Genomic DNA, 19217 nt, shown 5'->3' with positions numbered 1-19217 from the left:
AGCTCATCTGAACTCAGGCCAGCCACTCATGCACCCCATGCCTCTCTCACATCTCTTCCTGACCCATGCTTCTTACATATCCCCTTGCACTCTCCCCCCAACTCTCCCTTGCACTTTTGCACACTATTAACCCTCTTCAATAACCCTCTTCAACCTATCCTTGCACCTACACTCTCCCCCCCCCCCCTTGTAGCAGTAGCCACCTACCTGCCTATATGCTTGTTATCCACCTGGAAATTGCATTTCCTGCCAGCTTTCCCACTGACATTGTGGGAGGCCAACAGGAAGTTACTTCACTTTACAACCATGGGATTTGATTAATGATGATAACTGAGACTGAAGGGATTGCCATCACTAAGTGATGCAGTCACCTTCAGGGCCTCATTGTTTAGCATAGGAAATCCCAGTCCCAATTGCTCTTGTAAGTCAAAGACCACCTTTAATAATTGTAGAGACTGTATGCATTAGTTATATTTTACATGCAAATGGGGATCTTATTTTATCAAAAAATAAGTATCTAGCTCTAACGTGATCCTCTTCCCAAATCTACAAAGATTTCCATATACAAAATCATAAATACATATTCATTGGAGGATAGATACTACAACAATAGAAATGTAACTTCACTTTCAAATATCTAGTACTTCAAAATATCTAGTACGTTACTTCACAAAAGTTAACATACAATATATACCATTTTTAAAGAAAGCTTCATTCCCTTATTCTCTTCTCTTTTTGTAATTCCAAATTTTTGAAAGCTGATTCTTGCTTGTGACTCAGGTCCTGAATTCAGTTGACTTAACTTTTGATTTTATCTGTCATAATCAGCTGTTATCCACATCACAAAATCTGGATGCAAAATGGCTCTCTGCCTTGTCAAAAAAGTAAATCAAAACATTTTATCCATTTTCTGACATTAAAGTATTGAAACATAATTACAGGTGGTCCTCAACTTATTACCACAATTGAGCTTGAGATTTCTGTTGTTAAGTGAGATCCATTCTACAACTTTTCTTGCCACAGTGGTTAAGTGAATCACTGCAGTTATTAAATTAGTAACCCAATTGTTAAATGAATCTGGCTTCCCCATTGACTTTTCTTGTCAGAAGGTCACTAAAGAGGATCACAGGACCTTGGGACACTGCAACTATCACAAATATGAACCAGTTGCCAAGCATCTGAAACTTGGTCATGGGGATGCTGCAAAGGTTGTAATTGTGAAAAACGATCATAAGTCACATGTTTTAGGACCATTATAACTTTGAATGGTCACTAAACGAACGTAAGTTGAGGACTACCTGTAGTGAAATTAGAAGGTTGTTTTTTTTAATAAATACAACTTGTTAAACAGCAATATGGATTTCTGCTAGATACTGTGGAATTCAGTACAGAAGGCTAGAATATGAATTTGATTCTTATTGTTATACAGGAAACTAGGTATCAGTTACTTCAGCTTAGACCTGCACAAAGAGCATCATGGATTGGCTATGCTATAGCTTATCATCTGCTGGAAGACTATGAAATGGCAGCAAAGATTTTGGAGGAATTTAGGAAGACCCAGCAGGTATTACATAGATTTATATGTAAGTCAATGAGTTTTGACCAAAACTGTAAATTTGTTGTTTTACTTTTACAGAAATTTGTATATTTCCTAGTACTGTAGGCACCTGAAATCAAATAAACCGTTCTTATCTAGGAATGTTGAACGTAACTTGGGCTGTATTAACACATCTGCATATCTGCAGAAAGTGAAGGATGGTGTCAGATGCTTTTACTTTATCAGTTCCCATTTAGAAAGAAGCGGGACTGTTGTGTGGATGGGGATCAGATCTGGCACAACTCACATACATGTTAAACATAATATAGATATCCCCTATTGGATTGAAGTTAATTTGTGAGTTAATTTGTTATTTGTGTTACTGAAATTAAAAATGTGAGCAGTACTGAAGAACTGAAGATGCTTCTTGGATGAGAAGCAAAACATGTTCAAGGAAAAACAAAGTCCAGTTGCTTTTTGAAAAAAAGCACCTTTGGAATATGAGTAGTACGATTTTTTCTTCCCTTTGTAGACCTCTCCTGATAAAGTAGACTATGAGTATAGCGAGTTGCTATTGTATCAAAATCAAGTTCTCCGAGAAGCAGGACTTTATAAAGAAGCTTTGGATCATCTTGGAACCTATGAAAAGCAAATCTGTGACAAGTTAGCTGTTGAGGAAACTAAAGGTAACTGTGCTATTCAAATTCTCTTGCATCTAAATCTCTTTACAAATAAAAATGTTTTTGTGGTATGATTGATTTAAATGTCTGAGGAATAAAATCACTGCCAATTCTCCGTATAATCAGTGCTACTGATATGATTATATGTTGGTCCATATTTGAAATAATTGTTCTGGCAAATTATTAATAGTTTGATAACTAGAAAGAATGAGGCTGGCAAGCACCTTTCTCAAATTTAAGTATAATATAAAGTAGTTCATATCTGAGTAATATTTTCCTAAGTAATATTTCATCTGTATGTATTCTGAAAATCGAACAGGACATTATCCTTCAATTTGATTTACCAATCAATTAATTTTCTTATTTCCTAACCTCCATACCGCCAGTATTCTCCTTGTATTCCTGGTACATATTAAAAGGAACAGGCATGTTTGGTTATATGCTTTTAACATGACTTTCGCTATTTTTGTCCAAAATTGATTTTTCCCCCTTAATAGTTGCTGTAGCTGTGGAAGAATTGAATAAAACTCTTATATTTATTTAATATAAATTTATATAGAACTAGTGTTCTTCAAAATGTATGGTGTTTCCTTTTTATCAGGGTACACTCAGAGTTCCTCAAAAATTGCTACCAAGTTGTAATTTGTAAAGTGACAGAAATAGGAAATTATAATCAATAATTAAATTCAGTTTTGTCTTAGCTCTGGTCACGCCACAGCAAGTCATTTGATTTGGATGACAAACTAAACTTAAGTGTGCTTCTCAGACCAATAAATTGTGCTTTTTTATTGTTGACTAGATCAAGGTTTACTAGATCATTGGTAGTTTTTGCTCTTCTGATAGTTTTTCATGAAGATACCAGGTAGAAGTGCCAAACTTTCATTGAACGAAGTGTTCCAGAGAATTTCAGAACATTCTGTTTTGTCTCTGGACCACACATTTCTGGCTGTTTTGATTTAAGAAGGGTGGTCTAGGTTTTTGGCAGCATATTGAAACAACCTCCAGAACAGAGTTCAGAATGGCCTGGAGGAAAAATGAAACATTCTGGAATTCTTTAGCACATTATTTTATCAAGAGTTAAATTTGGGGCACGTTTGGTCTATTGTATACAGTTACATAAGCAAAAGAAATCGATGAAAATTCTCTTGTTCCCCCGAGCAGAGGTCTGATCAGCCAAATTATACAAATTAAACTTACCTTTATTAAACTAGATACCATGGTGAATGTAAAACTGGAAAACACCCCAGCTACTATATGATAACTTTTGGAAAGTTCAGTGAAACATTAACCATTAAACTGGTTTTGAATTTTTAAAAAGAAAAACACTGATGCTTATTTGTTAGATTTTTTTTCTGTTTCATTCAAGAGCTCAAGGTAGCATACATAATGCTTTCTTTCCCTATTTTATCATACAACAACAATCCTGTGATATAGGTTATATGGAAAGAGAATGACCAGCCCAGTGACAGAATGAAATTCACGGCTGAGGGTAGACTTGATCTTGGCTCATTTAAATCATTAGACTGCACAGGCTTTCATACTGGCTTAAATGCTGTGAATTGTAAGAATTATAAGAAAAAATATTATCCATTAATGAATTAATGTATCTTATATATTAATTCTATTAATATATAAAACATAGTGTTTCAGCAAGTGCATTAACCTACTCTTTTTACTGTTTTGTCTAAACTTCTTCTTGGATTCCTACTAGTGTCTAAACTCTAAAGCAAGTAAGCTATGTATGTAAAGTTAGCCTTTTTCTTTCATAAATAATTACTTGGCAGACATGGAAATTAGAACATTGATTTCATTGGTAAATGTAAACAATACCCTATCGTGGTTGATTGATAACTCTGCATTTTTAACAGGAGAACTTCTGTTACAACTCTGCAGGCTGGAAGAGGCAGCTGAGATTTATAGAGGATTGCAAGAAAGAAATCCTGAAAATTGGGCTTATTATAAAGGTTTAGAAAAAGCACTTAAACCAGGTAATGATAAGCTTTAGTTTATATAGGTGTGAGTAGATCCACATTTTTATATCTAAAAAATTAAGAATAAATAAAAATAAGGGAAATGTGTTATCTTTTCACAATTTGAAAAATTATATAGTTTGAAAAAATATTGACTATAATGGATGAGGTTCATATGAATTGGAATACGTATTTACCTGTTTCCTGGGAGCGTGGTAGTGCAGATTCTTACAGAGTGTGATCTGGAAAAAGATATTGCTCTTTTTATGATGAAAAGTTTGTTATCATATTGATGTATTCTTGTTGTTTTTATTGTTTATTTTATTCTGTTATTTTACTTTTGTTTACACATTTTTAATTTCTTCCTTTTTATTGTTGTAAGATGTCTAAAGTAGTTCAATAGGAAGATAGATGGCAAATAAATTTTAAAAAGAAGTGCAGTTGTATGTGCTCTTCTGCATTCCAAAGTGCAAAGCTTGACATAAAATTAGTGTCAGCTATTTATTTTAAGGATGGATTGGCTAGTCCTAATAAACAGCAATGAAAACAAGCTTCAAACTTACGTGTTACTTTTTTACTTATCAAGAGTTGAGTTTGAATCAAAGGTTATTCTAGTTGGAAAATACTTCATTAAAAATATCACTATTAGGGATATGGCAGAAAACCTGAGAATACTGTTAAAGGCTGCACCTTAGAGCCACTTCAGAGTGACACGAGGACCACATCCTCTAGTAGTATTGTATATGGAGGCGTTTCTATAAAGCAGTTTATAGTTAGTCCTGCATAAGAGTCAGGGTAAGATGTGGAAGAGGCAGAGGTTTTTAAGCCTCATGTCATCTCATCTGCTAATTAAAGGTGGAGTGATGGGAAATCATAGCCAAAGTGAATGTTGGTTTCCATCCTAGCAAATATACCCAGAATGATTAAAGGGTGGTATTAAGTTTCATACTGGTCTCAGCTGAGTATGTTAGTTCTACAGATGTTTAACTTGTTCAAGATTTAGTTTACTGACATAAGGTAAACCATATCTCAGGGATAATTCTGCTGGATTAGTGTTTATTTAGACAAAGATGAAACTATATAGCTATAGAAGATTTGCCCCCGATTTGTTTTGTGTCCTCAAAATTAAATTAGAGGGATTTTCTGTGCCTTTCCAAAGCAGAATGCCTTGGGATGCAGATGATCTTTGTTTTCAGAAGAGTTCTCTCTAGCTCAGAAACCCTGGGTTCTTACCTCACCCAGCTTCATTCCTTGCAAGTAGTAAGATACCAAGAATTCCTGACGGTTTTCTCTGCTTTGATGCTGGACTGAAACATTCCATGTAAACATATCTTTTTAAAAGTTTTAAAATGACATGTTACATCGTTCATTTTTGGAAACAATCAACTGTGACAGTGATACCAGGAAATAGATTTGGCTTTGGCAGACATTTGGTCAAAACAAATGAGATAAAAAATATTTAGGAATATTTCCCCTTCCAGCAGCTATGCCATCTCTCAGGCCTTGGACAGTGGTTAGCTCCATCAATGAAACTGTTCTTTTTCTGCTATAATACCAGCAGAATCCAAAATAAAACAGACCAATCATGACTTGTTTTGATTGTGGATGAAAAAACTAATAAGTAATTTACCTTTAGACCAAATCTATTATTGTAAAGCAAATTCCTTGATGTATGCTCTTCCTTCACGTTATATGTTTTACCTTATATACATTGCATTTAATTCTTAAGAAAAGGCAAATAATTATAATGCTTTTAACATTAAAATTTGAAACTGTAATGAATACTAATAGAATATCCACTTTTTTGTTTCTTTTATCTACATTTATTACTCCAAGGCACAGAATAGAATATTAAGAACCTAAGCATATTGTAAAAATATTGAATCAAAATAACATATTGTATTAAAAATGAGAAGATGGAATAATATATGGTTTATATGGTTAGATTTAATAATCTGTATGAATTCAGAAGCACTTACAAAGCTATCCAAAAGGTGCTTCTGGATTGAAAGGATTTGCTGATGACAACACCTTTGCCAGGGACGCCTGTTTGCCAAAAGCATGGGCGTCAAACTTGATTGCGTCTCGTGATGTATTGCAATATTTTTTGCCTTTGCTCAGCTGGGATGGGCATTGCCTAGGCATGATGCATCCATCCCACGGGCCACCAGTTTGACAAGCCTGGGCAAAAGTAATGTAGTCTTCAAGGGGGCTCCTTTCATGTCTCTTGGATAAAAGATTGAGATAGTTCTCTATTAACATTTATGGAGATATTTTTAGTTTTTACAAATGTCATTCATCCCTGCAAATGTCAATATACTTTTGGTTGAACTTTATCATATCTTTTGGTTGTTAGATGTACATCTGTGTAAACATGATTTTGAAAAAGAAAGAAAGCTAGCTTGACTTGTGTAAAAGAGTAGGGAATATAGGAAAACTAGAGTGACAAGCCAGTGAAAGGTAGACAGGTGGCATGTCTGTGATCAATACAAACAATGTTTTGCTTATTATGATTTTGCTGTGACAATTGATTCAAATTCATAGGATCCAGCTTTTAAAATTTTATTGATAATTTGGCCCGAGAAGCTGCTGTTTAAGAAAACATAATGATCATTTTGCCAAAGTCCTAGTCATACTGAAGGGTACTCTAGAATTGTCAGTTTGATATTTAGCAAAATTAATTATGTTTTGATTCTATAGCTTCTGTTATATTTTAAAATCTGTGGCAGTTAATGTAAGATTTGATTGGCAGCTTAGGTTGGATGTGAGTATAACAACATGATTTTGTTATCCTAGCTAATATGTTAGAGAGGTTCAAAATCTATGAAGAAGCCTGGACTAAATACCCAAGGGGACTAGTTCCAAGACGACTGCCATTAAACTTTTTATTGGGTAAGTTTCGTTTGGATACTTCAATCTATCTGTAAAAGAGACAGAGAGGATTATTTTGGTATTATTATATTTTATCATTATCTTCATTTGTAAAATGTCAGAAATGTTCTATTTAGCCTGACATAGACATTGTAAGGTATCAGACCAGGTATAGAATAGAATTCTAATTCAATACATCTAATTATTACTGTTTATCATTGGAGAAGAGTATAGCATTTGTTTGGCTTGAAACAACATGCTTGTAGCAGAATTCACATGTATTTTTCTTTAGGTGACAAGTTCAGGGAGTGTTTGGACAAATTTCTGAGGATGAATTTCAGCAAAGGCTGCCCGCCAGTTTTCAATACATTACGGTCACTATACAAGGATAAAGAAAAGGTTTGTGCGTGTATTTTAATGATTTGGACTGTTTCCTAATACAATTTTCAACCCAACAGTATGACCACTGTAATTATTTTTGTTATAAAAAATCATGTAATGGGCCAGTGAGTATTTCTGCATATCAGTTTACAGTTTTGCCCTTTGTAAATGTTTTCAGAGATCCAAATATGGGAATACATTTCATTCAGATGAAGATGGCTATGCATAGGCATGAGTAGATCTTTGGAGTTCTGGAATTCGTCCTAAGCAGGAATCTCTTTGTTATTTGAGCTTCACCAGAGGATGTTAAAGTAGCTGTCTACAGATTCCAAGTTTGAATTAAGAAACATATTTTATGTATTTGCATTATGAAAACCCTGAGAGATAACTGTGTTCTAATTTAACCCTAACTTAGCATTTATGGGGAAGTACGAAATGAGACCTGTATATTTTTTTGGAACAAACAGTTGATTCTCTTATGAAAAAAAAAAATATTTTTCAAAATTGAGAGGCAGGAGGGTGTTTTTCCAGAGCTGTAAACACGACCCATACCATGTCAAAACTTTTCTGATAGAACTAAGTTACTTTAAAAGATAATTAATAAAGTACAAAATAATTTTCTGTTACGTATTTGTAGAAAAAAATGATCAACACTCAAAGTTGCATATGTCAATATTAGCATAAAAATAGTTTTTTAAAAACGTGAGTTTAGACAAGAGAAGATGAAAACAAGGCTAATTCTAATCTGCTAACTTAAGTATGATATAATGTGACCCTCCAGTAAATAGTACCATAGTCTTCATTTAGCAAATGGGCCAGATCGTGACTTTTTTCAAATCCAGTATAAGAAACGGCAATCTATTTTCTAACAGATGCCTGCATGTAGGACAACAAAAGCTTTTCAGTATGATTAAGGTCTGGTCAGTTTCAGCAGCTGCCTACTGGTTTTAATAAACTAATTAAGGACCAGAGCTGAACTTCTTCACTTGGGGTTAGCACATTAGGGATGCTCAAAAGAGGTAGTTTATTTAAGCAATCTCTGCCTTGCTAGAGGGCAGAAAAAGAGGCAGAAAATACTCAGGCACAGGACATTGCAAGAAATAACTCACCGGGCTCAAGGTTGACTCAGCCTTCCATTCTTCCAAGGTGGATAAAATGAAGACCCAACATTGTTGGGGGGCAATATGCTGACTCTGTAAACCACTTAGGGCTTTAAAGCACTGTAAAGTGGTACATAAGTCTAAGTACTATTGCTATTGCTATCTGAATGAGACTGCAGCAATTTAGTCATCTTCACACTATCTCTGTATCTGTCAGTCACACTTTTGCTTAATGACTGAAATGTTGGAATCCTTTGCAAGTCACTAAACAAGAATTAGCCTGCAGTGTTTGACAGACCTGAGATAAATAGATGAATGACTGGATAGACGGACAAGATATAAACAGATTGTAGAATATAGATTTTGAGGCCTGCATGGCTGCAGTTTTGCTGGTGTGAGCCAAACAAGGTAGTGAGGGAAAAGGAGAAAAAACCCCAGCTCAGTTGTGGTCTTGAAAGGCAGCTGCCAGGATGCCTGTGGGATTGACCTGGCTACTAGCCAGGATTTTGTGGGTGGATTCTGAATGACAAGTCACATTGGCAGACGGGGGTATATAGGTATGGGGAACTAGAGCTTGGGAGAATATCTATCTTCTCAGTTGCTGGTGAATGTGCTCCAGAATAACCCAAAACTGAAGAGAGAGAAGGTGAGGAATGAAGAGTAAAAGTTTGTTGCTGGAGTGGAAAGAGATGCTGGAGAAGAAATGGAGGATGGAGTGAGGTGAACAGGACAAATGTCAGTTCCGGTTTGATGCAAGAAGACTGAGAGGGACAAACTCCACCCAAGATTTCAGATCATGAAGGGCTGGAGAGGACAGAAAGGGAAATTGGCTGTCAGAATAGTAACCCTGATATTGGGCGAACACTGGGTAGAAGACTGTTCTTCCTGCAACGCAGAAGCAGATGGTGATTCAGTTGAGCTTGAAAGAGAATCAAGCAATGATGAGCACATTCCAGCAATCCCAGCCCTTTTGTTTCCTTTCTATCTCTTATCAAGCCTAAAAAGGGGGAGGGAACATAAAGAAAAGGAAGCAGGAGAAGTAGAGTGGGGAAATTTGCTGGTAGGGAGCATAGGAAGTAACATTATTCATCCTGTTGTAAATATCTTCTGTATATAGTAAAGAAAGAGTGAAAAGTTCTCAGTCGTGTGTGTGTGTCGATTGCCAGCTTTACTTAATAAACTGCTGGTCCAAAAATGAACCCCATCACATTCTGTCACAGATACATCATTAACAATCATAATTGTTTTTAGATTTCTAATGAATAAAGAATGCATTTGTTCTACAGTCCATTGAACTAAAATTTATATATTTATTTTTTTACACATAAGGTGGCAATCATAGAGGAACTGGTGGTAGGTTATGAAACTTCTCTGAAAAGTTACAGGCTGTTTAACCCAAATGGTAAGTACTATGGCATTTCAATATTCTTATTGACAGTATTCATGAAGAAAATACTCATGCTGATTTGGATCATCAAGCAGTTTTTGCAGTTATAATGTGTAATGTTAATTTCCCCATTTCCATTACTTATTCCCATAAGCTGCAGATATATTCAGGGTCAGGATTAAATGTAGGATATGTTCTATCTGGTACCCTTGTATAAGATGGTTGGGACAAGTCGGGATTATCAATATTATTTTAGCAGTAGATGAACTAATCACTCAGATGGTCCTATCTGGTCTCCGTTTTCATTTTAGTGTAATAGCTGCAGCCTTGAAACGCTTTCCCAAATTATATTAAAATAAGTTTTAATATATACTTGTCATGAAATATAAAATCAATAGAAATATACAGCACATTTTCCATGAAACATTCTTAAAAGAGAAAATAGAATATGTCTTGTTTAGTTAAATTTATGTAATCACCTCATGATTTTATTAGTGATCACAAGCAATATTAGTTATACAGCTAAGTTTTAAAAAACTGCAATATTTTGTCCAAATAGATGATGGTAAAGAAGAACCTCCAACTACTTTACTCTGGGTCCAATACTACTTGGCACAGCATTATGACAAAATTGGGCAGCCATCCATAGCTCTAGACTATATAAATGCTGCAATAGAAAGCACACCTACCTTGATAGAACTGTTCCTTGTGAAAGCTAAAATCTATAAGGTAAATGTTCATTGTGTTGGAAATCAGCTACCTTTGTGGACATATTAGCCAGAAGTATACTATATTTTTCTTTTGTTTTAAACTTTACATTTTAGAGAACTTGAACAATATTTGTGAAGAATTACAAAATTATAAAGAAAATATTTCTAAAATTATATAGGTTATAATTTAAGTATATTTGCTAGGGAGTAAACCATGTTAAACTATAGGCCTTGCTTCTTAGTGAATATATTTTATGCTTCCATGGTTAATTTTTGAAAGAATAATTTATGGGGTGACATAATATTGCCACTATCTTTTTTATCCTGACATTTTTATAACATATCAAAAAATGATATGCCACACTGTAGTTAATGTTATATATCTAACTTGTTTTTCTCCTGTCATTTAAGCATGCTGGAAATATAAAAGAAGCTGCAAGGTGGATGGATGAGGCTCAGGCACTGGACACCGCAGATAGATTTATCAACTCCAAATGTGCAAAGTACATGTTAAAAGCTAGCTTGATAAAAGAAGCTGAAGAAATGTGTTCTAAATTTACAAGGGTTTGTTCAGCTCATATTTTTTTTTTTTACTTTTATACGTGGCAATTAGAGTGTCAACCATTACAGTGTGCAATACTGTGCATTATTGCCTTTTAAAGTGTTTTTTGGATGCTAAAACCTGATATAAACATGAAAAGGACTGTTCTAGTGTGTTATTTTATTTTTAAATTAGAGCTATTTAGTTTCAATGTCTATTTCTATAGCAGTCAAACAAACACCCACGGAAGTACCCATGCAAAATATGAATCCATTAAACCCTTCTGCTCTTATTGTCCAGCAATAAGTTTTGAGAAATGTATCAACCCCTCTATGAGGGAGATGGGCGATTAAAATGCTCCATATGTAGCATTTTATCTCCATGAGTTTTTAATCCACTTTTAAAGTCATTCAACTAGTTACATATCAGTACATCTTGCAATAGTGCGTATCATATGTTCCATGCTTTATTTAAAAAAAGTAATTTTAATATCTCTTGTGACTTTTCCATATAGTACAGTATCTGGGAGAGATCAATTGTGGGGGGTTCTTAGATCATATTATGTCTATGATATTCCTTTATATTTTTCTAAGCTAAATAACTCCAGATGTACTCTTTTCACTTAAAAGGTTGCTGCAGTCATTGCCAAGTTTCAATTGCTTGTGACATTATTTGGCATTCTATTTTCTATTCCAGTATGGAATTAAAGTTTTTTTTAAAAAGCTGTTAACATTGCATTTTCATAAAGCAACATTCTTAGTTAGTTGCAGCCACTTCTTGCCTGATCAATGTATGTCTGATGCTTTTTTGATGAAATACCTTTACTCCCAGCTGCTAATTGGAATGGGACATATAGCATTCTGAATCTTTTGCATTTGGTTTTATGGATGTACTGTATATGGCTCAATTTCATAACAGCATATTTTTCTTGTGCTAAGAGCTGCTCATTATAACAAACAAACTTCAGATTAAAAATAATGATCTCCAGAGTTTCCTGTTTTAGTATAAGCAAATTATTGTAACAATGGGTCATGTCTGACATTTCTATTTTTTTCTTTCTAGGAAGGAACATCAGCTGTGGAAAACCTGAATGAAATGCAGTGTATGTGGTTCCAGACAGAATATGCCCAAGCTTATAAAACAATGAATAAATTTGGAGAAGCACTTAAAAAATGTCATGAAATTGAGAGAGTATGTATTTAATGACTTCACATTAATACTTCTTGTCTTATATTTTTCAGGGATAAAGTTTGAGACAATATTTTAGGTATAAGGGCTTGTTTGTGTTGCGTGGTATATTTTTGTTTTCAGTCGTATTATTTAATAATGTGAAGTCCTTTTTACTTCTTTGTAAGATCACATATTTCTCTGTTTTCTATCTAAATTCTATCAACCCCTGAAGGGGTGTGGAGAGAAAAATTCTGTAGGCAATCTCTCTTTTGTCTCACCCATTCCTCCTCCTCTGCCTACAGGTTGGAGAGAGAGAGATTTCAAGTGATTACTGTGAGGTGTTTGGCAGCATGCCACACCTTCCAGCCCTAGACTGCTAACACAAATTACATGGATTTAGAAAAACAAACAGCTTACTCTCTTGAAATCCCTCCCCAGTTTTTCTGCTCTGCAGGAATGGGAAGATTCAGACAAAAGAGCAATTGTCTACCAAATTTGCTTACTGTTTTTCTTCCACAACACCCCTGTAAAGCAGAGAGATTGGAGAGAAAGATTTCAGGAGAGTATAAACTGTTTGCTTTTATATGGATTGAGAGCAGTGATTCTTCAGGAGAAGGAAAGGGTCAGACTAAGGACAGACAGATTTGCTTTTCTCCTTCTTCCCAGAGCAAACCGATTGAAGTGAAAGGAATTTCAGGACAGTACTGTGAACTGTGTAGTGTATTTATGGCTCCCAGACCCAGGCTTCTAGTGCGGTTTCATTGTTTTCAATGTTTAGAAAAACAAACATTTTCTTGCAAAACTTTTCTCTCCAATCAATCTGCTGGGGGGGGGGGCGGTGCACAGGTCAGGCACATACAACATATATTCACTGTAATGACTATCATATCAGTGAGGGGCATTGAAAAGATTATAAATTGTCATAAATGGGCCATAAAGTTATTTTTTCAGCACCATTGTAACTTTGAATGATCAGTAACTACTGTATATATACCCCCTCAAAATGCCATGCCAATTTTAAAAACCTGGTCTCGGCCCTTATGACCTGACTGTTAGGTTTGACTTTTAGGCACAGACTTCTGCCCTGCTATGTTATCTGATATCCTTCTAAACTACAAATTTCAAAGACTGGATCTGATGCTTAATTGTTTCTGTGTTGAATGCTAAAGAATGGATACTGTTGCTTATGTGTGCTTGTATTAGCAGCATCCATCTTTATGGTGCTAAATTCAGTTTTAAAACCTCAGTAGTCATTTCTAAGTTAAGTGTGTACTATTGTGATATTGGATGCTTGCTAGATAATTACATATTATGTTAGCATTTTGTAGAAATCACAGATGACCAGTTTGACTTCCACACATACTGTATGAGGAAAATTACACTTCGGTCATATGTAGACTTGTTAAAACTAGAAGATGTACTTCGACAGCACCCATTTTATTTTAAAGCTGCAAGAATTGCCATAGAAATATACTTGAAGCTCCATGATAACCCTCTGACAGATGAAAATAAAGAACGTGAAACTGATCCAGGTATAAAACATTAAGCGTCTTCTGCATGTATGCTGTATAACTTTTTCATATTGCTATTCCTGCTGTTTTAATTGAAATTGTTGAATACAATACAGGTAGTCCTCTACTTACAACCACAATTGAGCCCAAAATTTATATTGCTAAACGAGACATTTGTTAAGTGAGTGTTGCCCCATTTTATGACCTTTCTTCCCACAGTTGTTAAGTGAATCACTGCATGCTGTTTGTCACAAAGGCAGCAAAAGGGGATCATGTGACCCCGGGACACTGCAATCGTCATAAATATGAATCAGTTGCCAAGCATTTTAATTTTGATCATGTGATCATGGTGATGCTTCAACAGTCACAAGTATGAAAAACGGTCCTAAGTCACTTTTTTCAGTGCCATTATAACTTTGAACTGTCACTAAATCAATTGTTGTAAATTGAGGATAACCTGTACTCTTAAAAACCATATAATTGTTTTTCAAATCAGCTACAAACTATCAAAAGCAGCATACATATAACATTTTCAAGAATTACAGTACTGCACTAGCTCAGAGCATACATTCATAAAATAGCACTTTAGTTGATGTGACAGCACAAAGCTTAAAAGTGGGGATTTGTAAATTTATAAAATTTCTAAGGTCTAACATTTCTAACTTCATAATGACCCTGGGTGATATACAGTAATAAAACAGATTCAGAACAATATAACAAAATGTTTTAAGATGTCAAAAACAGCAATAAAACAAACTGGACATAAAACATTCCTATAAGTAGCATGCTACTATCCTATCCTAAATCCTGGAGCAAGGGACAGGTTATTAGGGACCTTTTAAAGGGTAGGCAGCTATAGAAATCATTTGGGGTGGGTGGGAAGGAGCTCTGTTTATTCTCTGCAACAGAGTGTCTTCCTATTTCCTATCAGATTATTATTGATTAAGTAGAACAAAGCATTCAATACACCCAAAGCATGGCAAGTTCACCCAATTGTATAGAATGGACAGACCTATGCAACAAAAGCCTTTATAGGTAATAACTACACTTTGAATTACACCTGGAAGCCAAAGGATAATCAATACAGCTTATGAAATAGATGTTATGTAAGCATATTATAGCATCCCCTCAACTGCTTATGCTTTTGCATAACTACTCTTGAAAGCCAGTTGCACTTTCCTGTGGTTTTCAAGAGCAGCCCCATGTAGAATATATTGCAGTAGTTCACATGTGAAGTGATCAAGGGATGATTGTCTAAAAAGCCTCATAGGCTAGGAACAGGCCTAGATGGTGTACAAGATGAATCTGTGAAAGTGCTATCCCAGCTAGCTACAGCTGCCATTTGCTCCTTGAGTAGGACCTGCAAGTCCAAAAGAAAACCCAAATTGTGCACCAGTCTCTAATAAGGAAGTAAGTCCCATTCAGAACTAATGATGGAAAATCTCTGGAATTGCTCCAAATATTCACAACCACTTTATTTTAAGAATAGTTAAGCTGAGTCTTCCCTCTTATTCCACAACTTCTACACACCGACAAAACGTTATCAACTGGCTGGAGTGGGGTCAAGTTATACAACTGAATATCATCTACCTGCTCATGATACTTTACTTGACTAGTAACCTTGCCCACGGATGTAAATATTGAACAAAACAAGTGTTCCACAGAATTACACACAGCACAGGCCCTGGGCTCAATCTGCCAACCCTCCCTCCTCAATAAAAACTGACTTGAATTAATCAAGAGATAGGAGGAGAACCACCATAATACAACGATGAGTTCTATAATAACTTCTAGAAAAAGGGGTGTATTTTTGCTTCCTTCATCATAGGCAGAACCACTCTTTGAAAGAAGCCGACACTAGAGGGCAACAATACAAGTGCTTTGGAGAAGATCAAATTAGGGAGTTTGTGATATGGATTTAAAAGTCACTTAATTTTGTACTTGAAAGATTTGAACTAGAAAACTTAAATAAATGCTTAATTTGAAAATGAAATAAAAAGTGGATTCTCTTGATATACAAGCAAGTGTGTTTTTCTATACAGCAAATATGTCTGATAAAGAGTTAAAGAAGCTACGCAATAAACAGAGGAGAGCTCAGAAAAAAGCTCAACTGGAAGAAGAAAAAAAGAATGCTGAAAAAGAGAAGCAGCAACGAAACCAGAAAAAGAAAAAAGATGATGATGATGAAGAAATTGGTGGGCCAAAGGAGGAGCTTATTCCTGAGAAATTGGCAAAGGTACCAGATTATAGTATATTAAATGGTTTCACATGTGTTTGTATACAGCTCTATTTAAATCTCATGTTAAAAACTAATTATGGGTTATTTACAGATGTCAGTTAAAAAAGAAAGTGAGTCATTGCAGCGGTTTACACCAGTAGTCCCCAACCACAGACCAGTACAGTGTTCAGCCAATTGGGAACTGCCGGCCACCAGTTCAGTTTATCTTCGGCTGGAGAAAAACTCTCCCAGGAACAGCCTTTACCTGGAGAAAGTTCAGTCCAAAACAATATACATACACTAATTAAAAATCCAAACAAACCAAATTGCAGTAATTAACTTGACAGGGCAGGAGAAGGAGAAGGATTTTCAAACTTGAAAGCACAGCAAAACTCACAAAGTTGGGAAGATGCCAGGAACACAGATAAGCCACAACAAGACCAGATAAATTCACGATTTATTCCCAACAATTTGCTGTGCACAGCTTCCCTTTTTAAACACTGTTCCCAGCTGCAGCTAATGAAGGGAATCAGGGCCCTTTCCTCCCTCGTAAGCCACGCAACTTACATTGTTCCCTTCTCTGTTCCTCTCTCCATGCCCTAGGATGAAGAGGGAGTGAGCCTGGGTCTTCCTCTGAATTCCCTCTCCCTTTCTCTCTCTCTCTCCTGCTCTGCCCAGCCAGACTTTGCCCTTCCCCAGTTTTTTCCACAGCCAACAGAGCCACACTCCCACTCCCTGTCAACCTCCCCCTCCGATTCAGATTCTGACAGGGGCATGACACTGCAAATGACATGAGGCAAATGCTGTACATCACAATAGAAATTTTTGTTGTATCCGTATCTCTAAATTAAAGTTTCACTATATTAAAAACATTAGTTCGTAATATATATCATTTTAAGAGTGTCTATTCAATAAACCTGAATGGCCATACAGCTAGAATTAATAACTTCAGTGTATATCTTGACACATGGTTTTGCAACAAGGCATCTCACAGATCTTGTAGAATTTTATATAGTTTTCTAGTATTACTAAGATACTTAACAAATTAAGTCATTAAATGAAAAGTAGCAGTTCTGAATATTTATATAAAATGTTTGGCTAATACAAGGATAGGCCAAACTTTGTCTTTCACGAATTTTTGTATTTTTATATTGAGGTTGAAATAGGGACTATGGGACCTCAAAACAAAAAGATAGACTTACCTTCTAATAGCTTGCTATATTTAATAGAAGCTACTGAGCTTCCTTGAGTAATGAACTGCTTCAAGCCTTTGCTCCTTTGAGACTTTGCAGGAACTATTGCCCAATTTTAGCTGGATGAAGGTCAGGGCTGTTATTTGGCTATTCTAAAATGTCAATTTTCTGTCTCCAGCCATTATGCTGGAGATGCATGTATGATTGTCAGAAACACATCACCTTTGTTAAATTTTGGCTCATAGATGGATACACTAAAATTCTCCAGTAAAATTTGCTAGTACAGTACAGAATTTGAACTACCCAGATTGTGAGATTCCCACTTCTGTGCTTCACTCTTGGGATGACATTCCCGTTGTTAAAATGCCTTTTTTCATTTTCTGTAAACATAATGTTTCTAATTTACCGTATTTTTCAGACTATAAGACACTCTGAAGTATTAGATGTACCTAGCTTTTGAGGAGGAAAACAAGGGGGAAAAATATGCCTCTTCCTCCCAGCAATTTGCCTCCTTGCAGCAAACAGCCTGGTCAGCTTCAGCAGAACCTGATTAGCACAAGCAGCTGATTATCAGCTGGATCTGCCTCCCGATGATCAGCTGTTTTAGGCTGCAGGGATTGCCTGTTGCCGCCTCTGCATCCTGTTTTCGGCCTCCGCGTGCCTCATTTTTGGCCCGTTCCAGGCGGCGGGGGATTGGAACGGGGCAAAAATGGGGCACACGGAGGCCAAAAAACAAGATGTGGAGGCAGAAAATGGGGTGCAGTAGGCAATGGCAATCCCTGCAGCCTGAAACAGCTGATCGTCAGGAGGCCGGTCCAACCGACAATCAGCTGCTTGTGCTAATCAGGCTGTGCTGAAGCTGACCAGGCTGTTTGCTGCAAAGAGGCAAATTGCTGGGAGGCAGAGGCTGAAGGGTAGGGGACAGCGGGTAGGCAGGGCTTCAGCAATATTCGCTGTATAAGACGCACAGACATTTCCACCACTTTTTTGGGGGGGAATGCATCTTATACACCAAAAAATACAGTAAGTCTAAAGGTCAACTCTCATCTGTCCACAGAAAATTGTTCCTCTATTCTGCTAGATTGAGTTGATTTTTAGCAAATAATGGATTTTGTTGTTGTTGTTAGTCACGAAGTCATGTCCGACCCATCGTGACCCAATGGACAACCTTCCTTTAGGCCTTCCTGTCCTCTACCATCCCCCAGAGTCCATTTAAGTTCACACTGACTGCTTCAGTGATTTTTTTGCCCTCAATCATTCCAAGCATTAGGCTCTTCTCCAGTGAATTCTTCCTTCTCGTTAGGTGGCCAAAGTATTTGAATAATGGATTTACATTTTCTCAATTATCTGCCTGATGGCAGGTTTATGTCTTTGATGTTGGTTTTGTAATCCTTATAAGAAGCAAAACTCTTTATTGGGGTCTACAGATAGATTTTGATCAGGACATCATTTATTTCCATCGTCATGTGTTCTGAAAAGCAGACTGATGATGATAACCAACTTTTTTTTTAAAAAAAGGGAAGACCTCTTAAATTCACACCTGATGTCAGCTCAATGGTTTGTGTATTTGACATAACTTGTCACTCCTAAAAGAGTCAGTTATCTTGGGGCTTTATCATTTTTTTCCAGTAGATAAGGGATATTGGTGCAAGATGCTCAGTAAAACCATGATACAGTACATTGTGTTTTATGCATTGTTTTACCTGATGTATTTAGCAGTAGGATATTAAATTCTAGTCACATTATAAGTCACTGTCCTGTAGGACCAAAGATAGTGCTAAAGGATTTACAAATTTTCCCTTATCATGCTACTTTTCCCCAATAATAATGAAAGACAGTTATCACTTAAAAGGAAAAAGGGGTAGATTTGAGCTGTGACAAAGTTTATGTCTTCACCTTGGTGATATTAGGCATTGAGGCTCTAGACTTTTTCTTTTCTTTGGCATAT

General features: G+C 36.0%; 1 protein-coding gene across 1 annotated transcript in view; it reads left to right on the top strand.

Moving 5' to 3' along the window:
* NAA15 (N-alpha-acetyltransferase 15, NatA auxiliary subunit) overlaps positions 1-19217 on the top strand; it is a 41662-nt gene that overhangs the window by 15126 nt on the left and 7319 nt on the right. Inside the window, exons 5-15 of the mRNA XM_026668833.2 lie at positions 1430-1564; positions 2070-2223; positions 4086-4205; positions 6984-7079; positions 7351-7457; positions 9869-9941; positions 10486-10655; positions 11048-11200; positions 12240-12368; positions 13666-13879; positions 15901-16094. Coding sequence (XP_026524618.2) covers positions 1430-1564; positions 2070-2223; positions 4086-4205; positions 6984-7079; positions 7351-7457; positions 9869-9941; positions 10486-10655; positions 11048-11200; positions 12240-12368; positions 13666-13879; positions 15901-16094 — 1545 coding nt within the window. The remainder of the gene's footprint in view (positions 1-1429; positions 1565-2069; positions 2224-4085; positions 4206-6983; positions 7080-7350; positions 7458-9868; positions 9942-10485; positions 10656-11047; positions 11201-12239; positions 12369-13665; positions 13880-15900; positions 16095-19217) is intronic.

This window comes from Notechis scutatus, chromosome 4 (genome assembly GCF_049901735.1).
Source record: "Notechis scutatus isolate UNSWTSFEM ecotype Mainland chromosome 4, rNotScu1.2, whole genome shotgun sequence".
In the NCBI taxonomy this organism is placed as follows: domain Eukaryota; kingdom Metazoa; phylum Chordata; class Lepidosauria; order Squamata; family Elapidae; genus Notechis; species Notechis scutatus.
The sequence above is the reverse complement of the archived record's forward strand: the minus strand, read 5'-3'. Positions and strand labels throughout refer to the sequence as shown.